This window comes from Salarias fasciatus, chromosome 8, assembly GCF_902148845.1.
Source record: "Salarias fasciatus chromosome 8, fSalaFa1.1, whole genome shotgun sequence".
In the NCBI taxonomy this organism is placed as follows: Eukaryota; Metazoa; Chordata; class Actinopteri; order Blenniiformes; family Blenniidae; genus Salarias; species Salarias fasciatus.
In genome coordinates, this window is record NC_043752.1 from 17,550,097 (window position 1) to 17,576,425 (window position 26,329).

The 26,329-nt window shown below is 49.0% G+C and overlaps 1 protein-coding gene across 1 annotated transcript; it reads right to left on the reverse strand.

Moving 5' to 3' along the window:
- Positions 1-356: 356 nt before the first annotated feature.
- On the reverse strand, positions 357-25,191 carry LOC115393325 (SH3 and multiple ankyrin repeat domains protein 1-like). The gene is made up of 28 exons (XM_030098278.1): positions 25,104-25,191; positions 23,000-23,570; positions 20,244-20,447; positions 17,836-17,907; positions 17,632-17,740; positions 17,363-17,514; positions 17,084-17,251; positions 16,902-16,943; positions 16,183-16,299; positions 16,009-16,086; positions 15,854-15,920; positions 15,480-15,655; positions 15,265-15,395; positions 14,321-14,460; positions 14,120-14,233; positions 13,533-13,611; positions 8,553-8,635; positions 8,309-8,433; positions 7,341-7,476; positions 7,081-7,161; positions 6,859-6,867; positions 6,639-6,665; positions 6,487-6,543; positions 6,177-6,298; positions 5,555-5,678; positions 2,232-5,463; positions 1,225-2,115; positions 357-930 (listed from the first exon to the last, which is right to left on the reverse strand). The coding sequence occupies exons 2-28, from the start codon at positions 23,465-23,467 to the stop codon at positions 879-881; spliced, it is 7,056 nt and encodes a 2,351-aa protein (XP_029954138.1). The 5' UTR covers positions 23,468-23,570; positions 25,104-25,191; the 3' UTR covers positions 357-878.
- Between the last annotated feature and the right edge of the window lie 1,138 nt (positions 25,192-26,329).

Genomic DNA, 26,329 nt, shown 5'->3' on the forward strand with positions numbered 1-26,329 from the left:
TCACAACTTGATTTCAACAATTATAAATACCCTGACCAGTTTGGAATGAGTGATTGCGATCAGCACTTAGTACAAAACAAATGGTTCTACTAATAGTGAATCCCGTTTAACATGTAAGATATATTAAGCGCTCGCAAAGTACATACATACAAAGCTTATTGGGGCATTCTTTTGGGGAATATGGCAAATATATATATAAAAAAAACAATTCTATTGTCTATCATTTTCTTCTATTGTCATTTACAAACAAAATCCTTTTGGACTTTGGCTCTGGGACTCACAGCCGCTCGATACTCAGATCAGCTTAAAGCTACAAGACTGACGTTAGGACGCGGCCCTTAAGGCGCCGTCTTCACCAGACTTCCTGGTGCAGCCACAATCGGTAACATTTATTTGGGCCTCACCCTTTAAAAGCAGCAACATTTCAACTTGTCTTTGAAGTCAGACTTGAGTTTTCTCATTGCTGCTAAGCAGCAGATGGTGTGATAATCCATCTGTCAATGTGTGTGTGTGTGTGTGTATGAGAATATGAGTGTAAGTGTGTTTATTCTTTTACAGCACAAAACGGTGTTAATTAAATGCCTGTCCATGAAAAGTTATAAAGTACATTTTCAGTTCAAGCGTGTGATCTTTAGAAATTCTTGCTTTCTCCTCGTGCTTTTTCTTGATCAATCGTCATCCCATCACTTTCTTACCAGCTTCCTCTACATGGAAAACAACATTTGCAAACCAGTTTTGCACGTAGGAATCCCTTAGTGCTAGTTCAATGCGGCCTGTTGATGTCCACTTTTCTTCTCTCGTCAGTCTTCTGTTAAAGTTCATCTCTGTCAATTTGTTTGTCCCCCTTTCTCTCATCTTTGAATCCCCCCTTCACTCCCTCAGTCTGTGTCTCGGGGAGAAGTAGTGACATGCAAAGGAGAGGAGAATCGCCTGGGGAGAAAAGGAGGCCAAATCAAAGAATGAGAACAAGTGAAAATTAAGAAAAGATGAAGCAAACTAAACAGGGTTGATAAAAGAGAGGTTAATAAGGGGGAGGAGAAAGGGGTGAAGGGAAGATGAGTCAACTTATCAAACTCTATGTGATTAATGGAGGAGGAGGGTGACTGAGCTAACTTGGATTGACGTAATGAGTCACTTTGACTCTCTCGATCATTCTGGGGTTTCTCTTTGACCTTCCGACTCCATTGCCTTGAGATGTTCCAGAGTCTATTAGTCCTCCCTCACCTGTCAGTGAGTTTCTTCAGCGCCCTCTCGATGTTCATTCGATGTCCCACGCGTGTCACTCCCAGGTCCAAGAAGTCGTCCTTAGTAAGCGAAGGCAGGTGCGATCCATCGATCTCATTGTCTATAAAACGCTCTCTGTGTTCACCCAGGTTCAGATAAGCTAGCCAGTCAGCCACGTCGTACTTGGTCCAGTAGGGCAGCGGCTTAATGGCGAATGGTTTTGCGGGTGGAGGAGGATTGAGGTGGGGATAGTTGAGACAGGAAGGACTTGGGGGTAAATGCATCGGAGATGAGGCTCCAGAGAGAAAATGAGTGGGAGAAAGAGAGCGAGAAACTAGCAGGGGGTTCGGACTGGTCATACCCGATGGGGAAAACAGAGGAGGGGTTGAAGATTTGTAGGCATCTCCTAAAGGCAGGCCAGGAGACGGAGGAGTGAGGGGCCCCGGAAACTCAAAGGGGTTGCTGTAGGACGGGGTGCTGGGTAGGATGGGGAGAGAGGAAGGTCGGGGAGGACTGGGGTTTGGCTGTTCAGTGTTATAGATCAGGGGGCTGGGAGCCCGGCGACGGGACACTGAAGATCGCATCTCCTTCGTGGGACTGCACTGAAAATCAAAAGTCTGCCTGCGAAACTTGGACCGATGCTTTGGTGACGTCGGGTACGGGCAGTAGGTCGGAGAGTGGGGAGGATGTGAATGAACTGGAGAGGAAGGCATCTGTGGAGACGGGGATCGAGTCCAGCTGCGCTGCACTTGAGGAGACGGCGAGACGGACGGGGTGGCGGACAGGTTGGGGGTGAGGACCTGACGATGCTGAGGGGAAGAGGTGGGGAGGGGAGAGGTGGAGCGGCCCGTCGGGGGGCTGCTGAACGCATCCGTGTAATCGGCTGAATATCTGAAAGACACAAAAAAGAGATGGTCTTTAATACGCATCTGTATTATAAAGAAAGAGTTGAAAGATGCAGCCAGATAGAAACTTTTATTTGGACGTCATGATGAAAACATACAAACCTGTGCATGGTTGGTGACTTTGGACTGTGGCTCCAGTCATCCATGCTTTTCATGCCACTCATTTGTTGAAGCTTGGAGCTTAGCTCATTGATAATACTAGCTTTAACACCCGAAAGAGGTGAGTGGAGCCTGCGGCCTTCCACAACTATAGTCCCTCTCTGGCCCTGGTCATGGTCCTCCATCTCACCCCAGCCGATGGACCGATTGTCCATGGGTCTCTCTAAACAGGCGGCGAGGGCAGTGCTGAAGCCATCCTCCATTCTGGATCGGCTCTGCTTGTGCTTCCTCTCTTCTATAAGAGCTCCGTCAAAACCCGGGTCTTCTGGGAGACTTTGTCTGTGTAACTGCAAAGGTGCGGGATTGGTGCTGTTCTGCCTACGAAGTGCAACAGGCGGGACCCTCCCTCCCGCGTCCTTGTAGTGAGTCATCTTTGGAAACACAGGATTTGCCATTTTGGTGGCGTGAACCTCAGCTGTTTGCCCACCTGAGTAGGTTGTGCACGGGTCCTGATGTTCGCTGTTTCTCTCAGCTTCACAGCCTCGGCCGTCTCCTCCAGCCCCTCCCCTCTCTCCTCTCAACCCACTCAGTCCCAGCATTTCTAAATGATGGTCACTGCTGCTATGACTGTCCAGCTCCTCAATCCCCGAGTCCACAACGGCATCTTGCCAGTCTCCGCTCTTGGACGTAACAGCGGAGTAATGTGCAGTGGGGTCAGCGGTCCTTCCCCCTGTACTGGGAGCAAATTTAGGCCCTGCTGTGGTCACGCTGTAGTCGGAGGAAGCCGGAGAGGTCGTGGTGGTGGTAGCAGCTGCACTTGCGGTCATAGTGGTGGTGGCGTAGGTCATGGTGGTGGTGAGAGCAGCCGTACCTCTGTCCTGGGCTGCGGAGTGAACACCTCCTGAGGGGTCAGAATTACCGTAAAAGGACTGTGACTGGGATATTGGCTGGGGTCTGTGTAACGACGAGGCAGGCAGAGCAGCAGCAGAGGTCGTGGAGGTGGTGGTGGAGGAAGGAGGGAATATCTGTGGGGATGGGTAAGAAGGCGAGAGGGCAGACTGTGTGAGGTTTGCCACCTCACTATCATAAGAAGTAAGGCTCGAAGCAGCAGAGTCTCCACCCTGTGATGAGGACTGGGGGACATTCGGGGACTTGGACGACACAAGAGGTGGTGCAGGAGGCGGAGCAGCAGAAGTAGAATGTTGACTGTGGTGTTGATGATGCTGAGCAAACTCCTTGACTCTATCCTTCTTACCATTTGCAAACTGTAAAGGAGGAGGTAATGGATCTGCAAAGACAAACTCGTCATCTGCGTCTATTGAGGGAGCTGGTGGAGGTAAAACCATCAGTCCCAGGCCTCCACCCTCCCCAGCTCCCATTTCTCCCATAGCTTCGTGTGTGTGTGCTGGGGCCGTGGGGACAGTGTACTGTGGAATGTAGCTGGTGTTAGGAGCGCTGTCCATCTGCAGAAAAGAAGGCCTGCGAGGGGCTGGTTGAGCTGGTGGGGGAGGGGGCTGTATGGGTGGAGCGGGTCTGCTGTCATACATGTCCTTTTCTCTCTCCCTGGGGCTTTGTGGGTAATACTGAGAGGAATACTGGCTGTTTCTGTCCTCGGAAAAGCGAACTCTAAGACCCTCTCTGGGTCCTGCTTCCTTGTCTCTTTCAATCCTCTCCCCACCTCCTCCTCCCAAACGTAATATCCTGGGCGACTGCGGCCGGCTAAGAGATGCCGGCGATGTGGTTGTAGTGGGGGAGGTTAGGTGGAGTGACACCGGAGAGGTGTAGGTTGATTGTGTTGGTGTGGCAAAAAGCGAAGGCGTGGGGGTCTGAACAGGAGTGGGAAAAGCTCCCGCTGTGGACATCTGCCGCCCAAAATGTCTTTCGTCTCTTCGTGTCCTGCGGTCATCTTTAAGTGCCCGCTCTCTCGCAGCAAGGGCCAAGCCAAGTGGGGACGATGGGTCTAGAACCTTCCCTGTCAGTGGGTGGATAAAGGTGGTAGTGGGCTGGGAGCCGTACATTGAAGGAGCCGATTTGGGCTGGCCATCCTGACTGAATGCAGGGGAGGAATACTCGGGCAAACCGAAGGCGGGGGGCATGCTGCTGGAGTAGTTCACGTAGTTGTCTCCAGAAAACATGCCTTCATCGATGGACTTTGAAGGCCGAAGTCGAGGAGTTGGCACTTCCATTTGTGAGCCTTGCAAAGGTTGAATTCTTACTCCTGGAGGTAGGCTTCCCTCTCCGGCTCCTCCCCCTGCCTCGCCTTGGATGTCCTCCTCAGAGGAGAGGTAGAAAGACGCACTCTTTCTCCTCATTTCTTTGAAACGCTCCCTTTCTCTGCGTGCTCCTCCTCCACCTCCTCCCCCTCCTCCAAACGCAGTGCCATAGGTTGAGGTATAATCCAAATTGTCGAGGTTTTGCTGGGAGGAAACAGAAGGAGCAACACTTGCTGGAGGCAAGGTACTGGACGTGGGGGGCTGAGGCGGCACGGAGCTGAGCGGTGATGGAAGGCTGGCGTTGGGGCTGTCTGCGTTCGCCTCTTCAGGTGTGTGCTCTTCCAGATCCTGCGATGCTTCAGCCTCCATGCTGCTACCCTGGCTGCTTCGGCCACTGCTGCTAGTGGAGGGTGCTTTGACAATAATGGTGGGGATTGGGATGGAGCTCTTCTCCTTGTTTGCACCTCCTTTTCCTCGAGGTTGCCTCAGCCCATCTTCGACTTTTGACTGCTTCATCAAAGCCCCGCGACCCCCCCTCCTCGCCATTCCCCTGCCCACAGCTGCAGCCTGCTCCCGGTTGGGCACATGTGGATGATGCTGGGGAGCTTGTTGGGCCTTAGGCTTAGCACTTGTTGGCGGTGTGGCACTGCTGTAGCCTCTCCTCAACCCTCCCATCTTGCCACCACCTCTTCTGGGCACATCTGGTTCTCGAATGCACAGTCCGTCCGATTGTCTGCGGAGGGTGGGGACCATGACCGGTTGATTCATCCCACTGGGTCCACTGATCTCCCACCCAGCTTGAGTGGGATGTCCCGGCTGAGAATGGAGCTGGTAGTGGGTTTGTGATACAGGTGGTATGGGCATAGCGGGCCCTCTTCCAGGATGAGGACCTGCGGATAACGGTGGCTCTGGGGCGGATGTGTTCGGGGGAGGGGGGATTTCTTCAGGTCCTGGTACAGACAGACTGCGAGCCAACTTCATGGCAGGTGGGTGAAGGTACTGCCTTTCCTCCTCTGTTACACCTGAACACAAAACATAAGCAGTCAAAACTCCTCTTGAAGAATGACAGAAACATTGAGCCTGCACAGATTCTACACAGAAACCGGCTGTTACCTATAGATTTTTGACGCATCATGACTGCATGCTGAGGACCGTGGCCTGGTTGAAAGTGAGCTTGGTTGTAGCCGAATCCGGGTCCGGGCTGCACCAGACTCACTGACTGCTGCTCATATGGTTGCTAACAGGTGTGCAAACGCAGAGTAAAGAGAAAAGACGAAGCATTTACCAATAAGTAATCTAACTGATGAAAGCTCTCAAGCTACAAAAATATCATATAGATATAAGCAGTAAGCATGATTGTGTATCAGCAGGGCATGAATGGACACAACCTGACTCACAGCTCGACAAATGGTGAGTGTGGGTGGTCCATTGTCAGTCAGTTTTCTCTAAAGCATTGCGAGGGAAGGAAACATAGCTAAAATAGGTAGACTTCAAGTTTCTTTATCAAAAGCTACATATTTTCTGGGATTAGTCATATCCTGGACATAAATATTCTCCGTCCTAAAGCGTCTGAGTACCTCTGTTGAATATGTTGATCTGCACTTCATTACATGGAGGGTCATCAACTGCTGTTTCATATTTGCTGATATATTGTAAAATATACAGTAATTCTGTCTGCAGTGCAAACACAAACCACAGTTTCTGCTGTTTCAACTCCATGCATTTCCTGTACTACCTCGTTGGGGAGGTTGGGAACAATACTCTTGCTCCGGTCCCTCTTGCCGCCGTGACCTCTCTGGCCCTGGTTGTCTGGTGTAATGGTGTGCTGGGCAGCAGCCAAGATTTCATCCAGTTTATCTGAAACAGAGACAGAGAAGAGAGAGAGAGAGAGAGAGAGAGAGAGAGGGCATTAAGAGACAGAGGTAGTCAAATGAAGCACAATTAAGAAACATGAAAGGAGGAATTTGGTGAGCCTCCTCCTGTACCCTCCAGGTTTAAACACCCTCTTGAAATGTGACAAGAGTGGAGAGAGAGTGATTTCTTACTTAACGCCATCTGATAGACTGTCCTCTTCTTATCAGCACCCTGAGCGGACTCATATTCTGGAACAATTGGAGAAAAAAAAGAGCATCAAACAGGCTGACTTTTAATTAAAGCTCAGGGGCTGATAAGGGTAACGATAAAGGAAAATATTCACCTGCTTTCTTTTTCCAGGGAGAGGCAGCTGTTGCATACATAATTTGAGAAACAGAAATTAGATGTAACCAGGAATACTACACACTGAAGTATGGAGAGCAGATGAAAGGATGAAATACATACTCAGACACATGTGATGGTGTGAATGCAGATGTGAGGAAGGGGGTGGTGATGGGGGACTGAAATGATCATGAGACCACAGAAACCCATGACGCTCCCACCTTTGTCCACTGTCCGCAGCACATTTGGTGAAAAGACAAACACAAGGCAGTTTGCGAGAGATCGTCTGCAACATTTCTCAAATCGTCTCACAAGATTGTCACATCTTTTAGAATATAAGAATCTTTTTCAGTGTGGCTCCCAGGAATGAATAGCTGCAGGGATGTGAATATAAACAGATAAAGGCGTTGGGTTTCAGGCTTTTGTGTAATGTATCCTCTTACCCATGTCCTCCAGCTCTGATGTCATGGACTTGGAGCGCAGGGCAATGGCAGGAGGAGTCAGTCTTTTAGTCTGCTGCGGAGCTGCCAAGGGAAGCCGGCCAAATGCAGACTTAATGTTTGAGATTCTTGTATAAACATGCAGTCACCAATGACAACCACACTGCAACAGGCTTTTAGGGTGAAGTAAACACGCAATCAACTTTATCGTCACACCATAAACACAGGATGGAAATGACATAGGAGGAAAGTTTGACTTCTACCTCTTTTACGAGCAGTGTCCTCCAGCTCAGGGTTCCGGGCAACCATCACAACTTTCACCATGAGGCTGTTGCCGCCCTGTCGGATCATGTTGACCACCTGCCGGTGACCAACCTTCACCACGTTCTGGCCGTTCACCTGACGGACGGCGAGAGGCAGAAGGACTGAATGCAGGGCGAGAAGTGCTGCAATAATCCACTCAAACTGCAAATAGTGGACGCCTTTCCAGAAAAACACATCATCTGGACCCTCCTCGTTCACATTTAACAATGCAGCTTTCCTCTTTTTGGTATATTTTGGAAGGTTTAATTCGAAATATATGTTATTTTATTGGGTTTGCACCTGGTGCAGCAGCGAGTCAGGCAGAAACTTAGGTAAATCACAGTTACAAAAGCTCAGGCAGCTCCATAAGTGACTCATATTAGGTTGAATACCAATTAGCAGTATGTGTCAGCTCTAACAGAGGTTTGACAATCACCACTTTCAGAAGTAAGCTTTCCAAGCAGCATGCAGGAAGCTTTAAAGGTACAAAATGAAAAAAGGAGCTGCAGCTTGAACTGCTGGTGAACCGCTTCTCTGGATCAGAACTGGGATCTAACTCTTGAACAAAGAGTATTTACAATGAAACAATCTTCGCATCATAACCTGGAAAACCACGGCAGGCATGAATCAGTATCATATTCTTGGGTAAATAAATGTGGTGCAAACCATTATATTCATCCTGTCTGATTTACATCTTCATTATTTTCCTACTTTTGCAAAGTCACTTCTAAAGGAGGCAAAGGAGGCTAAACATGCTGCACTGCTTCCTGAGATGTTTTCCAAACTTTGTAACCAGCGGTCCGACCAAGGGAAATGAGTAACACACACCGCAACCAGGAGGAACAATGGATGAGAAACGTTTGTTTTTCTGCTTTTGATAATGGGAGCATTAGTTTAGCCGGTGTGTTCGTGTGCGCCGTGCACCGACCTCGATGAGGAAATCCCCCATCCTCAGGCCTGCTCTCCAAGCCACGCCCCCCTCATCCACAGACTCCAGGTACTGCAGCGCGGGGAAGGCTGGCGTCGGAGTGAACTCCTCTATCGGAGTTTGAGCTGCAGAAGAAAGGGAAGGCAGTGGGTGAAGCTGGACGGCGACGGACGTTTAGGACAACAGATACAAGACATTTAAGATCAGAGGTGAGACGTGACTGAATTTTGCAGTAGATTCTCACCTTTGGCTCCTCTAAGCACGAAGCCAAAGCCCTCATTGTCTTTCTTCTGTAGGAGCACTGTCTTCTCCTTAATGATGTAGTCACTTAGAGAGTAAAGAGGGAGCAGACGAGAAGAGAAAATGGGGATGAAGAAAGACAGAGTAAAAAAAGAGAGCCAAATGGAGAGGAGGAGAGCTGCATTACTTCACAAGCAGCAGCAGCAACAACAACAACAACAAAAACGGTCTTATTGACATGCAAATAATACATTTTTTCTAAATGTAGAAAACAGCCACACTGCATCACATTATGAAATCACACTGCAGCAAAAGATGGGCTGGCTGGAGAAAGTCATGCAAAGAAAGTGCCGGTGCACAAAGGGGTCGATGGCAGGGATACAGTTAGTGTGACAACAGGAGGAATTGTAAATGAGATGGCATGGCGTACTATGGACTAATCCAGCTCCGGCTGACGAGTGCCAGGGCTGGAGGAGCAGCACATTAGAAAAAAAATGTGCACATGCACTGAAACTTCCAAATGCACCTAAATCGCCACATTAGCGTTCACCGCCTCTGGCAGCGTTCGCGAGAATATGGCTTCACCCACTCCTGCGCCCCACTGCCGGTCATACATGACACTTCAAATTATGTTCGGGAGGAAGTTGGACGGGCCTCTAATCTCCCCCCACGAGCAGCTTTACTTGCTCAGATACTAGAAACAACAATCAGAGACTAATGCTCGGGGAGATCTTAGACCACTGGAAAAGCTGCAAAACAAGCTGCGTCCATCATTCAGTGACCATGTCTGAGACTTCTGACCAAGCTGCTCACTAATAGAGGCCTTGGTTAAATAGACTCCACATCCATGACTCATTTCTGGACTTGACTTTCTAGCAATGTCAATTCACCATGCCGATGCGAGAGAGCCCGGGGCCTCAGCAATGCTGCACGGTTGGAGAGAAATTCCAGATATTTCTCTCGTAGACAGCTCATTCCTGAGCTGGTTTGTGCTGCTCCCATTAACACAAACTGCCACTCCAGCAGCAATCGACTCAAAGCACTGGATTTCCTAGAAGCACTACACTGTGAGCGAACAGGACGAGTTGCCCAATCAAGAAATTTCCTTTATATACAGTGAAAGTCTGAATACTAAAACAACAGCTGCTTATGGTTTACTGAAGAACAGACTGCAAAGGGATAGGTTTTTTTTCTGTCACTTTTCCCTCTTCTAAATATAACATTTGGCTAAATTATATGTGCATTCAAACCAGGACATTTGTGAGAAGTAGAAACTGTAAGTGGGATTTTTTTGGCTCTGGCTTAAATGTGCCAGGCATTGCTCGCTGCAAAGCTGCACACAGATTCTACCTTCGCTGCTTGAGTCAGTCGACCCACAACTCCAATAGTGGCGCTAAGTCCAGGATGCACTGTACCATACAGCTAAACTTTGGACTGAGCGCCTTGCTATGAGGTCTGCAGTCAGGCTTTTGTCTGGCTAACAGAAACACAAAAAACCTTTCAGTTCACTTCAAGGTTTCAGCGAGCATAGGTAGACTTCTTTTGAAATATGTTGCAAAGAAACCATCACTCCAACTTGCATTCGGTCTCAGCCACCTCTAGAACCCCTGATGGTAATAAAATAACCACCACTGAACAAAATGAGGTTCCAGAGCCAGGCACTGCTTGTGTAATTACTCCAACAGGTCACATAATAGAGGGATCTGGGCAGCGGAATCACAGGCGAACAACAGAGTCACGAGCGGCGGCCTCCAGACCTGAGACCCAGACTTCAACGACAAGCCGCAACTTTAGCGCTGAACAGACGATCACTAGTTTCCCCAGCCGAGGTCCGTCCCTTGTGTGTTCTCCATCAATGTTACTGTTTCGCCAACGCACAACCGCCTTCCAGCCATCTGCTCCTCACACCTCATTCCTTTTTCTCTCACCCTGTCCTCCATCATGCTTTCCCTCTCTGAGGATCAAAGTACCACAGAGTGGGAGGACAGATCCATCGGGCTCGTCATCCATCTACTCGTACGAGGGGGAAACATGGCCACCCTGTTAGTCCTCGGGGGGCAGCCAACTTTCAGGGCTGGTTTACAGTATAACACCTGATTTCCTCTGCACACGTGAAGCGTCTTCCCTCCCCTGCCACTCCAGGGCCCACCTCAGCCCGGCCGAGGGGGGCCAGAAAATGCGTAAACGTCTCTGGTTAATCGCTGCTGGCTGGCAGGATCTGCTCTCTCTGAACTGGCTGCAATGAAGCTGTAAGCCTACTAGAGACTCGAGTTATTATGTACCCTCCTGAGTCATCCTCTCCTCTAACCACAATCACTGGGAAAAAAAAAAAAAAAAAAAAAAAAAAGGCAGCTTTTTAACTGTTCACCTGCTGAACGTGGCATGCGGACAGACCGGCGATGTGGGGACGCTACCCACACATCACTAGTCCAGCACTTGACAGATGTTAGTGATGCACGTTGTGGATGGAGATGTGAGCAAAAGACTGATGGCAAAAAAAAAAAAAAAAAAAAAAATACATGTAGTGCAGAGACACTCCCTCGTCAAGCACTATGACACACACACAGATGTGGGGAGGCACATATATTTTATTTAGTGTAGAGTCGCATGCAAATACACGACAAGATAAATGCTTGTACAGACAGACAGATGCAGATATACGGCTGGTGTCTTAAATTAAAGCTCAACAGAAATCCATAAACCACACTCTTTCCACTTACTGACATATTCACTTTCATCCTTTTGCACAGTCAGAATACCACACAATTTTTTAATGATACAGGGAGATACATCAAGAAATATGACACAGGACAGAAAAGCATTTTTCAAAAAAAAAAAAAAAAAAAGAAAAAAGACAGGGATAAATGGGAAGTCCTGATGAATTAAAAATATCTGCTTAAAGAAATCATGACTCAAAGAGAACGAAATACACCCACACTGTCTGACTGAAATGCATCAATATGTGCTCTCTTTCATGCACTAACACACACACACACACACACACACACACATACACACATACACACATACACACACACTTATACTGCATTCAAAAACACGGGAGGAAGACACAGAAATAAACATGCTGCAGAGTCTCCATTCAAGAGCTACTTCCGTACCACAGAGATGCACATGCAAAGGAGAAAAAATACCCATTTCAGAAAGACGTTCGCACACACAGACACACGCACGCAGAGAATACATAGCTTATTAGTCTGTCTTTGAAAAGGCACGGCCTCTCAATAGCATCATCTACCTCTCCCCTCTCTCCATTGTCCTCTCCTCACATCCATAGCCAGCCAATGAATGAGGAAACAGCCGCTACCTGTAAATGAACCACACGCTCCTGTTTCTGGGGCCCAGTGACGGCCACGAAGAAGAGAGGGAGAGAGAGAAATCTCTCTCTCCGCATCCCCCCATTGCCATGTCCCCCCCTCCTCTCTCTCTCACGCGCTCTCCACCACCACCACCACCTCCCTCCTCCTCCTCCTCCTCCTCCTCCTCCTCCTCCTCCTCTAGGTCTTCCAGCGAGAGCTCAGTCGGAGAGAGCCGCGAGAGTGGAGGAGAGCGAGCGAGCGCGAGGCATGAGAGAGAGAGGTGGGGAGCGAGAGGGAGAGAGAGGGTGACGGTCTGCAGCGCACACACTTCAAGACAAGAGAAAGACAATGCAAAAGAAAGATGGAGGGAGGGAGGGGGGGGGTGAATGGTGTGTGAGTCGGTGGATAAGAGAAGGAGGGCTTGATTGCAAAAACGGGGAGACGGAGAGCTGAATGTGCCGGGCGGGGGATGGGTATGAATGTGAGTCTGCACAGGGAGACAGAGGCGGCGTGTACCCAACCGCTCGGTATATCACAGATATGCTAACAGCTGATTCCCACCCTGGATCTACGCACAGGCATACGTATCTGCCAACTTTGGCTCGCACTCCCTCCTCTCCTCTAAAAACAGGGCCGCCAACACTCCACGCTCACTGAAACAGTCGTTGACATTCTCCCAAAAGCCTCGCCGCAGCGGCAGAGCCCGCATCTGATCACCTTGCTCTTAATTGAGGAGCTCTTCACGACCACGCCGCGATCACGCTTAGCCAACTTAGCGCAGGTAATCCAGCCCCAGCGGCCGCCATCTGCATGTGGAACACAGATGCATTAACGCCAAAAAGCCCCTCGCCACGGGGGCAACGCCAGCTATAGCGTGCGAGAGACTGTAAAGCCAGGGGATTGCAAATGGTGCTTCAGTCTGTTCGTGACTCATCAGCAGGATAATGTACCTACATGCAAAGACACAAACATTTACCAAAAAAAAAACAAGAGCCAAACCCTAAAACATGCATATCATCATGGCACTGAGCTGGGCTGCAGCATCACACGGATAGCGCCAAAGTGCAGGAGAAACTCCCTCCTCCTTCCATTACAGCGTTATTGTGCTCAGAGTACACAAGAAAAAAGAGAAGAGAGAGGACGGAAGTATCAAAGAGACAAGTGCATCTGTCTGGCGGAGTCAAAAGGGGCAGAGCTGAAAATGACATGGCTGCTCTTTGTGTTTTTTTAAGCGCTGACGTGGGTTTTTTTTGGGGCACAACAATGGAGAACAAGCGGCGCCCGGGATCAGCAGAAAGCAGGCGCGTACACGAGAGTGGAAAAGGTGAAACAAGTGGGCTCGCACACAGAGGAGCCTCCTGTTATCCACGGGACGACGGCGGCCCACTCCGTCTGCCTGACAGTACCAAACACAGAGCAGACCACAACTACAACTACATCAGCGGCCTCAGCCAATCAGATTCAGTCTCGCTATCTATCTTTTATTAATATAATCTCTAATCCCAGAAGGAGAAATGTGGAGAAGTGGAAGAGAGCTCAGAACAAACTGCATTTTATACTCAGGAGGACACAGTTTCACTTGGAGGCATTGGATTTAGTGCAGCAGTGGAGTAGCAGGACTCACGCTCACGTTTCCATGGATCAGGGGCTGTGAGAGGTTTTCCTACCTGGGGCCGTCGGTGCCGTCGTACGCTCCGACCGTGACGTTCCGGAAAAGCTTCCGTTTGGCTTTCTCGCTGCGCATCTCTGCAAGGGGCATGGAGGCAAACCATATGTCTGGTTTAAGATCTCAGCTTCCGTCATGACACCTTCCCTGTCTCCGAGCAGAAGTGTTGGGTCCTCGGCGCGTCGTGCAAACGGATCAAATATATTTACACCCTGTTTTTGTGTCCTCGGCGCGGCATATGGTTTGCTCGGTGCGTGAACGGTGCAGCTGTGAAAACCGAAGGCAAGGGCCTGCTGGTAAACACGAGTGTGACATGTGCCGGGTGTTACAGCGTTTTTAAAGGATAATTTCAGCCTCGGGAAATATGTAACCCATTTTCGTGCGCGCCCTGTCTTCCGCTCCGCGTGCTATATTTATATGTGTCTCATTAACACACCTTTTGACATCGCGTATGCAAAACTAATGGTAGCTCATTATCTAACACCTTCACACAAGAATGAGCAAATGAAATAAATCCAGGAAGAAACGTGCTGGAGAGGAAGTCTGAAGCACGACGCCGGGGTGCAGCCGGTGGAGGTGTTGCCTCACCTGATCGATTGTCTTTGCCGGGAGCTGCCACCTCCTGCACACAGTCTGAGGGGAACCAGCCGGTGCGTCCTTTCACCGTCCCCTCCCAGTATCCCCCCTCTCCCACACTCAGCACTGAGGAAACACACAGTCTGGTGATTACATTGTTCTACTTCTTATCACTCTGTTTACAGTTTTATACGACATGCAGAAGTCCCTGACCTTTAACCTTGTCTCCTTTGCTCAGTGAGAGCTCTCTGTCCCCGCTGGCCGAGTGGGCACGAGTGGCCACGTACACCCGGCCCGGTACGGCGCTGTACATACGCTTCATCTGACCTCCGGCGCCGCCCGCGGAGGTCGCGCTGCGGAGGGAGAAGGAAGGAGGACAGGAGCGTCTTACAGGAACCGTCAGATCAGCTGAACACGGGAAGACGACGTCCTGCCTGTCAGGCTCCATCGGAGACCGTCTGTGTCTGAGTCATGACAATCAGTCACTTCGACAGTAAGGAAGCCCGCTGCAGGCGCGTGTTTACTCAGTGTCTCGCATTCAGCATGTTGGACACTAACGATTCCAATACTGGACCTTCACAGCTGCACAGTGGTGTAGTGGTTAGCCCTGTTTGTCACGTGATGAAGGGTCCTGGCTCAAACGCCGGGATGTTCTTATATGATTATCATGAACTAAATGGATTCAGGTGCCCTTCGTATTTGGTTTTATATTCAGCAGAACGCAGGATTACACAGTAAACACAACGAACGCAGCAGACATCCACACATTTCCCGCCGTATGATTGCTAACATGCTGACAGTGGCATTTAGCTGAAAGCAGGCCGGAGCCGGACGGCAGTGCCACAGAGAGGCAGGTGCAGCCGAGGACTCGTATCGTTTATCACCGAGTTAAAGCCACGGAGCGATTACACCTCCGCCTGACATTTGTAAATCTTATATCTGGCTGCGAATATCGCCTTGATTTTCCTTTGTTGTGCAAAACAAAGCACATTCACACCCTACCGGCGTTACAGTAGTTGACAGTGTGCGGCCGATACACAAATAGCCGTCTCTTTGCGTGCAGCTGATGGTAACTGGAGATGCGTTCGTTCGTGATGTCCTTACAGGACCTCCGCACACAGAGCGAGCCTCCCTCCATATTCAGCTTCCAGCCTCACCCCTGCCGGCCGCGGGGCTGCCGGTGCCGCTCCTCCGTGTCGCTCTGGCCTCCTCGTCCTCTGGAGGGGGAGCGAGTCCGAGTCCTGGGGCTGCTGGAGCTTCTCACACCGATGGAGGCCCTGCGCTGACCCTGCAGGGACAGAGTGTGATAGCACATCAGAAACATGAGGAAAACCCATCTGATGCTCAGCAGGCGGCCGGCGGCCGGCGGTACCTGTCCCGGGTGGGGATTGGTGGCAGCCTTGTTGGGCAGGACCAGAGGGTCGGACTGGGTCATGATGTTATCGCTGTTAGCGCGCAGGAGGGGGTGGGAGTGCAGCGCGGGGAGGGGCAGCGTGTGGGAACTCTCTTTTCGCTTGGGGACAAACTTTGGCGATTCCAAAAAGGGCACTGAGGACGAGAGCGGCGGCGGAGGAGGTCAAGGTGAAAGGTCAAACGGTGAGGGGCGATGTGATGGGACAGAAGAAAGGGAGAATTAGGAAGCATGGCAGGTGAAGAAAAAGGACATTGGTATGTTTTGGAGAAAAAAAAAAAAAACCTGAACAAACCACACCCATTCAGGAGACACAGGCTTGGAGGAAAACGTACCTACGTCTGAATCTTTGTGGTTTTTGATTATTTCCCCGAGTTCAAAGTGGCCCGACATGACAGCCAGCTGGAATCAAGCAAACGAATTCTTCATTCTTCAAAAAGGGGACAACCCTTCTCAAAGTTCATTTCCCGTGATTTTGAGTTCACTTTACCTGAAAGGGCGTCTGGCCATGCTTGTTCTTCGCCTCCTTGTTCGCTCCCCTGTAGAGAAGCACGCGGACGCAGCTTTCCTGGTCATTAAAGGGGGGACATGTGACCGGTTACAACTCTGAAAAGACAGCCGCCATTAGCGCGGTGATCAGGTTTAATCGGGACAGCAGCCTCACCTTGTTGTACAGGGCAGAGATGTGAAGCGCCGTGTTCCCTGAGGCATTCTGAGAAGTGGTGTCTGCGCCATAAAACAGCAGATGCTCCAAGTGCTGTGCAAAGCCATTCTGGCAGGCCTTGTAACGCCAAGAGAGTAAGGGATTTATTCACAAATAGTTAGTATTCCACAGCTCAAAAAAAGACATGGTGGTTGGTGATGGTGTAGTGAAAGATTATGAAGTGGAAAAAGAAATTAAAAAGGAATTAAAGAGTTTGTTTTTACATCCACATATAAATTTAGTGTTACTCTTTAGGCTGAAAATGCTGCAGTGAGGTGAGAAAGATGCAAATAAAAAAAAAAACAACCCAACTGTAAACAACAAGCTTTCAGCCGTCTGAGAGGTTTTCTCATATTTTCTCTGCAAGGTCTAAAATATCACAGGATCCATACAAAGTAAAGATGGAAAACACAGAGCACGGCGAAACCAAAATAAAATGCCATGACAACCGGCTCGAAGCACAAACGCAAATTTCCCAGAATGTCACAGAGACATAATGTAGGCAACGCGCTCAGATCTACAGACGGAGAGAGGCCGAGTCCACGCTCCCTCTGAGCCGGACTCGTCTCCAGATGACTCAGGCTTCACGTTTGTGCAAAACAAGGCGGCCAGTCGCCTCCGATAATTAACATTACAGCGAGAGGCGGGTAAAGGTGGAGGGGTGGAGAGGTGGAGGGTACCTTATGGATTTCCTCCATTCCAAACTCCTCTTCATCTCTGTGCTATGGAAAGAGAGGAGGAGGGGAGGAAGGAGGGAACATGGAGGAAGGCAGACGTGAGAAAAGGCTCAGGGTCGACACGAAAACATGAGAGGACACAGCCGCTGGACGGGCAGATAGCGAGTTAAAGACACACGAAGTACCTGATGGGACTCGTCCCAGCCGGCCTCGTCCCTCGTCCCCAGCCTGGCCCGGTAGTAGAGCAGGGTCTCACAGCAGGTGGTGTCGCCCCCGGTCAGCACAGTGTGGTACAGCGGCGTCAGGCCACAGCGGTCCTTGTAGTCTGGAGAGGCGCCGAGGGACAGCAGGGTCTGGCAAACACGCGGGAGGCAGAGAAACGAAGCTCATGTCCGTCAATATCTGCTAAGGTTCAGCAGAAAAACATACATGATACCAACGCAGTTACGTCGAGGGGTTATTACCAGCAGGCCAGCGTGGTTGTGAGCGCGCACAGCCTTGTGCACGGCGGTGAAGCCGTCCCTGCTCCTGAAGTCCAGGTGGGCGCCGCCCTGAACCAGCACCCTGATGCCCTCGGCCGACAGGCCCGACTGCACGGCCACGCACAGCGGGGTCTCTGACCCGCAGGGCGGGGTCGAGCACGGGGGGGGGAGAACACACGCGGAGGTTATTTCACATTATCAGCCAAAACCGCTCGTCACGAATCTGAGGAGATGAAAATCAGGAAGCTCACCTCCGCTGTCAGGGTCATGGAAATTTGGATCAAGACCTTTATCGAGGACTTTAACTATTTTCTCCACCGCTCCGGTCTGAATATACTCCAGAAATTTCTTCAGACTGGCCTGAATGTGAGCGAAAGATGGGAATCAGTCGGTGAATAGAGCGAAATATCACACGGCGACAGACCGCGGCGTTCAATAAGGTGGGAAAACGGTACCTTTGTGCTGAGTTTGGACAGAGCCTTTTCATCCAGGTTGGTCTGTTTATACACTCTGGTTTTATACCTGAACTGCAGACCAGAAAAAGATGTATGAAAATAAATATGACAGGAATAATAATAGGGCAGGAGACCGAACATTCAGGTCACATTGCTGTAGTGGTGAGTGCTTCTACATAACAGTGACGGTTTGTTGTATGGGTCTTTTTCACCAGTCTAATATAAAATATTAACGATTGTGTATTGGGTAACTAATGACTGTGTATCAACTCGTTTATATATATTTATATTTGTTCAGTTTTATTTTAATCCCAGCAAACCGTTTCATGTCCATACAAGGCGATTTACACCGCGGGAGCCTACGTACAGCTCACTCCTACATACAAAATACGTTTCACAGATACGACATCCAGTCTGGCTGATATAAAGACGTTTAGCAGGGAAAGCAGGTTTCATATGATAGTTATTAAAAAATGTGTATTTATTGCAGTACTTTATCTTTCTGTAAATGTTATTCTTACTTAGGAAGTACAGTGACCCAAAGGGCAAATGTGTCTTATTAGTAAATATTTCACAAACTTTATTTTGACAGTATTTAAAAAAAAACAGCTGTTAAAATGAAAAAAAAAAAAAAAAATCACTAATGCTGCTGTTTGTCCAAACTGATGAGTTCTGAAATGTAATCCATTTTTAAAAAATGAGCGTACTTCAGTTCAAGTGGTTCAGACTGACTGGATGTGTAGTCTACACATCAGGACAATATCGTGATCGCATATAAATCAAGAGATGAACAATGAGGAAACGGGGAAGTGGAGGTTCCAGCTGCCAGAAGCAGAGCTGAGACTTGCATCATGTCTCAGACGTCAAGGGAGAGACTTAATTTTCCCAGGAACACAGAGAGATTTATTGGCCCGGGTATTAGAGTAATAACCCTCGATGCAGACAATAAAAAACTACAACACACAACGAGCCAAGCGTATCCCCACATTACGGATTCAGAAATGATGCAGATGGCAGCACTTATGTGAAAAATGCAGGCAGTTGTGAAGGAACGAGAATGAAACTTCGAGCCCAAAAAGTTTCAGGCAATCAAAAGTTTTGATTCTTATCAGTCTTTGCATTACAGACGTGTCCGGCGGGAGTGAAATTATTTTTGACAAGAGCAGCATGGAGTCCGCCGCAACCGTTCGACCGGATGACCCAAACTCAGACGTGAACCGTGGAAATGTTCTGGAAAATGTTTGGATCGCCTTCAAAAACCAAGACGTCCAAACTCCAGCCAAGAACGAATACCGGAGAAAAGCTGCTGCTGTGCTATTTAAGGCAACGACAGGTCAGATGAGGAGCTGCTTCAGTCTTTTTCTGACATGTTAACTCATGCAAATCAGTCACGGTCTTATTTTTGAAAGTCCTCTCGACTTCCCTGTCCGTGGCCGTTTGCACATGCTGTACGTTCAGCTGCGAAGCGAGATTTAGTTACAAGGCCTCACGAGTACACAGACATGCTCTCATCTGGAACGCTGCCAAAAATGCAAACACTCTTGATTTCAAGCCAAACTCTTGAGTGCAGAATAGTTTTTCCAGCCCCACCCAGCCGGGCAGCAGTGGCAGCGGCTGGCCACCAGGGGGCACTGTGAGATAATCATATTACAGCAAGGAGAACTTCCTGCCATCTCACAACTCCATCACCCAAGATAGGAGGAATATAATGCAATTTGCTGGTTACATAATGAACAAAATGCAATTAAGTCCATCCAGTTTTGTAAAGATTTCATTTACAGAGTTCATTTGCTGTGTTGAGCAAGGGGATTTTAATGAAGGCAAAACTTTTGATCCGTTTCTCTGCAAGCCAATCCTTTTTTAGGTGGTTTAACTCAGTTAAGAATGAGTTAGAGACAGTGTCGCAGTTATTGTCTCTGCTGAGGCAAAATAATCTTTAATGGGAATTTTTTTTTCTGAACTTAATTAGACTGCTGCGGTCATTTCAGCTTCTACTTGTATCTCTGTCGATGAGGGCTGGATTTGATGTAGGAGGGCAGAAGTGATAACAGCTTTTAATCAGAGCAATAAAAAAAATCTTTAGGTACCTGATAACTATTCGATTTCACATAACAAAGTTTCGAAAACTAGCCATAATAACTGTAAATGCAGTTTTCTACTTGGAGAATATCTATCAAGACAGCAAAAGTCTGATTAGATTGTGCTTTTTTTTGTGTGCGTGTGCCAAAAACATAAAATTTAGGACCGAAGCATGGTTCACAGAAAGTCTGACCTTGGGCCGTGATCGGCCTTGGGGGAAAATCTGAACATATCTGACCTTCACTGTTGCGACAGTCTGGATTTTTAATGGAATATTAAATTCCCAGAGTGAGTAATGCTGCACTGAGTCACATTCGGCCCCACCATACCTCCAAGTAAGGAACCCCTTTCTCGAAGGACTGCGAGTAGTCTCGCAGCGGCCGCTCCTCCTCCAGGAACTTGGCATCGCGCCCTTCCCCGGCCGGCTGGAAGAGGCCGTAGTTGTACGCGTCCCACAGCGACTCGCCGAGGGAGCAGATGATCTGCTGCTTGGCGTTCCACACTGTGCAGTCCTGGTCAAACTGGAGACACCTCTGACACACACACACACACACACACACACACACACACACACACACACACACACACACACACACACACACACACACACACACACACACACACCACCGGGAGATCAGACACTCACCCACATATTCACCATGTCTAACTCAAACTTTGCTTTTAAAGAGTTAGTGAGCCTGGTTTGTCACTTTGGTTGAATTTACCTGCAACTGTATTTCACTATCAAGGATCCGTCATGTGGGATGAGTGATGGATGCATGAGAAAGTGGTGTGAGCAGAATATGAATTCATCACTTTTAAATAATTTATCACCCGCCACATGCATGGAAATAAGATGACATATGTGCCTCTTTAGTCTTTCTTCGCTGTGAGATCGCAGGGCAGAGCTAACATATATTTTTAAAACCCTCCTAAAGAGGAAACATTTATCTTTTCTCCATTTTCTCGATGAAAATGTTAAAACTTGCATCATAAGCCACAGGAAAATGAAGTAACTAGTCTGCAGGGGAAACTCATTCAGCGTCTTAAATTGGTGTGTGTGTGTGTGTGTGTGTGTGTGTGTGTGTGCGTGTGTTACTCTCTCTGGTGGCTCAATGATCACAAAGAAAAGAAATACCTCTGACGTATTATCCGCGCGCACGCGCCACGCCAAACTAGATTTCACAGTGATTTGTGTACACAGAAAGCTTCCAGATATCTTTCCGTTTCCCTCCACTTCCACGCGGCGCCCTCGTCTCTCTCCGTTCTCTCTCCCGTTGCTGTGGCGGCGTGGAGATTCTGTCCGCTAACCGAACGGGATGCATGCCTCCCTGCTTTTGTTCCGTCTCTCACAGGACCGTACCTAAAATTGCACAGCTCAGCAGCCCCCCCGCCCTTCCCCTCCCTCCCTCCCCTAACCCCCACCAGGATGCTCTATTTGATAGTGTAGCCAACTGTATTGGCATGGCAACCGGTTCATTAGTGGAGGCAGGCACCCGTTGCCGTAGCAATGTCTTGGTGGTCCCGCGGAGGTAAACCATATGATGTGAATAAGTGCATGTGTGTGTGTGTGAAAGAGATGGAGAGGCTGTTCCCTGGGAAGGCAGTGTAATGTAATGTAAACTGTATATTACAGTGACACTTCTCCCCCCAATGTTTGGGTTCACACAATCTGGGATTTCCCAGGATCGCTGCGGCAGCGCCCGTCCCCGCTCAGGAGAAACATTCAGACCTTCACTGAGCGGGATTAAGAATTTATGCGACGTTCATTCCCCTCTTTGTTTCTTCGTTCCCCACCTCTCTCCCCCCGCCACGTTAATTTCGCCCCTCGGTTTGTCTAACTGGCGCCGGCTGCTCACGCCCTCCCTTTGACTGCGCTCAGTAAGAATTCGGCTGCGAGGTTTGGGACGCCGAGCGCCTGTCGGTGATGCCGGCGGCCGACGGGGACCCGAGAACAACACAGACGCCTTACACACACTCCTTCCTTTTCCAGAGTCTCCGACTTCTTCCGCAGCTCTCCCCAAACTCATTAAAGCCCTATTAGATAATTAGCAATTACTGCTGTATTGAGGGCAGATTAGCTGACATGTAGAACAGTCGGCCATGTTCAGGGAGTTGGCAGCGCAGAAACGGGGATGGGGGAGGCGTTACAGTGGGCACCCATTCTCACCTGGACGCGCCGTGTGTGGGACGGCCAATTCTCACCTTGCTGCCGCCGCCGCCGCCGCCGAGCCGACGGCAGCTGTGCGAATTGACACAAACTTCAGGTTTGGAAACTAATTACGATCGGCCTGACCTCGGGCACAGAGACGCACGCTGCCGTCTGACTGAATACCTGCAGGTTATACCTCACAAGCCTGCCTGCTTTCCTCCGTCCTCTGGGGACTCTCGCCTGGACCAGGCGGGTATTTCACACAAAACACTTTTTATGAAGGGGATCGGCTTGTTCCACCGGATGTGTGAGACCACAAATATAAAGAAGCACTCTTTCTTCAGGGACTAATTTGAAAAACAGAAAATCAACCATTCAAATGGTTTGGAGGGCATTCAGCTCTCAGTATTTATGAGAAAAGGTAAATCAGGCCTGAAGACACAAAGGGAGCAAAGAAAGGCTGAATAGAGCAGGAACACGAAGGGGGGCTCTGACTGTAAACGTGGAAACAAATCATCAGGATTTGCTCCTCATGAGAGCTGCTTTTAGGAAGATTGCATAAATATGTAAGAAATGGCATATGAGAAAATCCTATCTTAACTCATCCTTCTTGTACAAACACAGGAATAAATAAAGTACATAATGAAGTCCCTTCATGACTACTGTAAGTGTTTGACTGGTGTGAAACTTGATTTTATCTGAAGTTGTACTTGTCAAACTGAAGCTTTCTCTTTCTGAGACGGACTTTTCTTGAACCGCTTCCTCATCCGGACGGTCTGCGATCTGTTTGCGAGGCTTGGTTACGATACGCTGCTTTTAAAGTGATTCTTCTTCTTCTTCTGTCTTTCTGCAGAGCTTCATTTTAACACGTTGACTGAATTCAGTTGTGTTGGAGCAGAAGGTTTCGTGTGATGTGAAAGACGCCGCACTTACTGTTTGCTTGATGTCGGGGATCCCGATGCGAAACACCATCATGGTGAGGAAGTTCTCCTCCAGCGGAGCGACGGTGGTCATGCTGCGCTCCATCAGCGCTCGCCTCTTCGCCGCCAGGAGGTGCTGCTGCTGCTGCTGCTTGGCGGCGGCCTGGTGATGCAGCGACGCCAGGTTGGATATGTAATTGATGCCCCGGTTGGCCAGGTTCCCCGGCCTCAGCGGCCGGTCCACCCTCTGCCGTCCCACCACGATGGCGGCCGGCTTCATCACCTCGCCGCCCTTCCCTTCCCAGGATTGTCGTCCTCCCGTCATGTCCTTCTCCTCCAGACCCTCTAACTCTCCATTCTCCGTTTCACGTCCACCTTCCTCTTCATTCCTGTTCTCTGTTCCCTGCTCCTCTTCCTCCTCCTCATCCTCCCCATCTTTGTCATCCTGACCGGGATAAAAGTGCTCATTATTTCCCAGCATCCTTAGCTGTGCAGGGGTCACTGCAGTGAGGGCTGAGTGATATAGCTGTCATGGAGACAAAACATGGCTATCCCATGAGACTGGCCTCCTCCTCAGAGCCATGCTGTGGGAAACAGGCAGAGAAGGGAGTAAACTTTGGTCATTTGGTCACTTATTCCATCAAGAGTCAACTTTACACTTAAACTGCGTGAGATTCAAGTATGTAAAAGACACGTGCAATAATAGAAACTCTAGCCACTGGCAATGCTAATAAGTCCACATGTGTGAATTAGCACAGAGCTGGTCCACATTTTCGATTTAGCCACTGGGAATGCATGGGGGAATAGCAGGCTGATGAAAGACGGGCTAAATATAAACCCTGTGAATTGGCATCACAGGTTCCGTGCAGAAGAGCGAGCGAGTCGGACGAGCGCTTCAGCGTCACATGAGGTCAAGATCATTGCCACTTTGCGATAATGGAGCGGAGCCCAGTTTGAGGTGCAGCCCAGGGCTAACGGCTAAATGTGAACGTCTTAAAGGAAAAGTCCACCGCTGGCTGCTGCCACTTGTTTATCGCCATCCAGCTGGTGTTGCAGGTGTCCTCAGCTGGCCCTCGTTCCCGCATGATTCACCGAATAATGATTGGTTTGAATAACACTGTGCAAATTAAACTTGGATTTCAGGTATAACATCACAAATGCACAGCAAATTTATAGATTTTCTAGTTTTTACAGAGTTTGGGAAACATTTGATTTAAGTTAGTTTTTTTTCCCGAGATTAAAATATATTTAATTTGGCCGTGCATACAGAACATTTGTTGGATTTCCAGCACCTTTGCACCAGTTTGGAGGGAAGAATTTCTTTTAACGGGAAGAAACCCTCCAACAGATGCAGACTCAGTGTGAGCAGCCGTCTGCTGTAACTGGCTGAGGCGAGACGAGCGCAGAGAGGAGGGCGAAAAAAAAAAAAAAAGAGGATTGTGGGTCTTTTTAAGAGAAATATTCCCTCTAAAGAAATCAATCACTTCCCTCCTGAAAGGAGGTAAAAACTCAGAAGCAGCCCTGCCTCTCTGATCCTCAGATCAAGACACTGAAACAGAATAACTACCGCTGCGTGAGTGACTTTCAGAGGAAAAATATCTTGATCGATACGATATTGACATTAGGCCTCTGGGTTCGTCACTTTCAGGAGAATTAAAAAAAAAACACAAAATACACCAAGAGTAACAGCAGGAGCTTTGAAAAACAAGTGTTCAGGGTGGATTTTTGCTTTAAGTTGTTCAGTCGGTTCACTGTGTGTCAGATTTGGCAAAGTGGAGCCTCCGTATGTTCGGTCACTGCGGTGAAGTCTGGCCGCGGCGGCTTCGCCACCACGCAGACCGGAACCATTTGCCAACTGCCGCAACAGTGAAGGTGAACGGCGCGGGGAATCCCCACCCCTCGCCTCAGAGGCGGGAGTGTGGCGGGCGTCAGGACGCTGGGGTGGGCAGATGGGACTGATGGAGACGCCACTCAAACCAGGACACGGACCCAAAGTTTTCCAGTCACAGATCGCCGACATGCAGAGGCTCCAGGCTTTTATCATTAGGATGTGAGAGAACATGGCGCTAGGTGAAGGTTAAAGGAGGCATGAGCAATCTAAGACTGGACTTATCAACCTCTAGTGGGGACCAAGGACATCGACAGGTGTCTGGCACAGCGTACAGTGGCCTGCAAGTGACACAGATAATAATGATGTAGAGATGAGGAAGCTGACCAACAGCCACACATCCAACAAACACTTCATCAAGAGCATATCCACGAGAATACAACTTTACGATTAGTGCCTCGCACAGGGAGACACAACAGCAAGCAAAGTGATTAGAGATCAGCAAACAGGCTGAGTCGTTCTTCAGGACTGTTTTGTCTTAAAACTAAGCAAAATGTCTTTGAAGTTCCTTCTGTCTTGACATTTTTGAACATATTTTACAGGTTGGCTGCTATAATTTTCTATATAACTGAAGACAATGTTTTTTCCTTAAATGTTCCGACTGCTGGCAACATGCACAAAGGTATTAGTTTTTATCTATAGCCGTAGGAGAGTTCAGGAGTTTAATTTTAAAACGGTCTGAGATCCATATTCAGCATATATTTAATGGCAGGTGCAGCACAGGCCGGGACCAGCCCCCTGTCGCTGCTCAGAGTGCGCCCAAAGCTTCGTTAATCTAAAGCTGATAAACAGCGGCGCGTTAACGGCCACGTGCTTTTTCAGATTAAAACCGTTATTCAAGTACAGCAGGGGGGGGAATAGAGGAGGGTGATTTATGAACAAAGTCTCATCAAATATTGAACAACATTGAGTCGGCACTCCGCGAGGTAAGGAGCGAGAAGTACAGGCGGAGAGGAGACAGGAGCCAACTAATTGGGATGTAAAAGCAAAAGGGGAATACACAAGAGGGAAGGAGAGAGAGCCGCCGTTTGCATAAAGCAGAGTAATCAAAACGAGGGGAAGGATGGGCGGTGGGAGGATCAGGACTGGGAGAAGGGTTCACAATGAAACCCCCCTGAAAAAGAAAAATACTGTCACGTAAGGATAGAAGTTAAATAAAAAAAGACAAATAGTGTTTTGTGTTAAATGAATTATAGCGGTGGCAACCCAGTCACACCTCCCGAATCTTGTTTTCTCAGGCATGATGGCTGTCAAGCCCGTCTCGTCTTCTCCCTCCCGTCACGCCACTCAACTCCTACACTCCGAGACAACAATGTGAGGCTCAGACTCCGCCGGCTCTCCTCGCCAGCTGCTTGGCGCTTCCCTTCCCTGCGCTGGCCGTCGCCTCCGCGCCGGACTCTGGGCGAGTCGGGGGCACCGTGGAGGAAGAGAGGGACGAATTTCACCCTCCAGACT

What these genes read in the sequence shown, in the direction of transcription:
- LOC115393325 (XM_030098278.1), bottom strand. Translation starts at nt 23,467, where the DNA reads ATGCTGGGAAATAATGAGCACTTTTATCCCGGTCAGGATGACAAAGAT. An exon ending in ACAACCACGCTGGCCTGCTG is followed by an intron (nt 17,252 to 17,362) that starts GTAATAACCCCT and finishes CGTGTTTGCCAG; the next exon opens with ACCCTGCTGTCCCTCGGCGC. An exon ending in TCTCTGCCCTGTACAACAAG is followed by an intron (nt 16,087 to 16,182) that starts GTGAGGCTGCTG and finishes TTTAATGACCAG; the next exon opens with GAAAGCTGCGTCCGCGTGCT.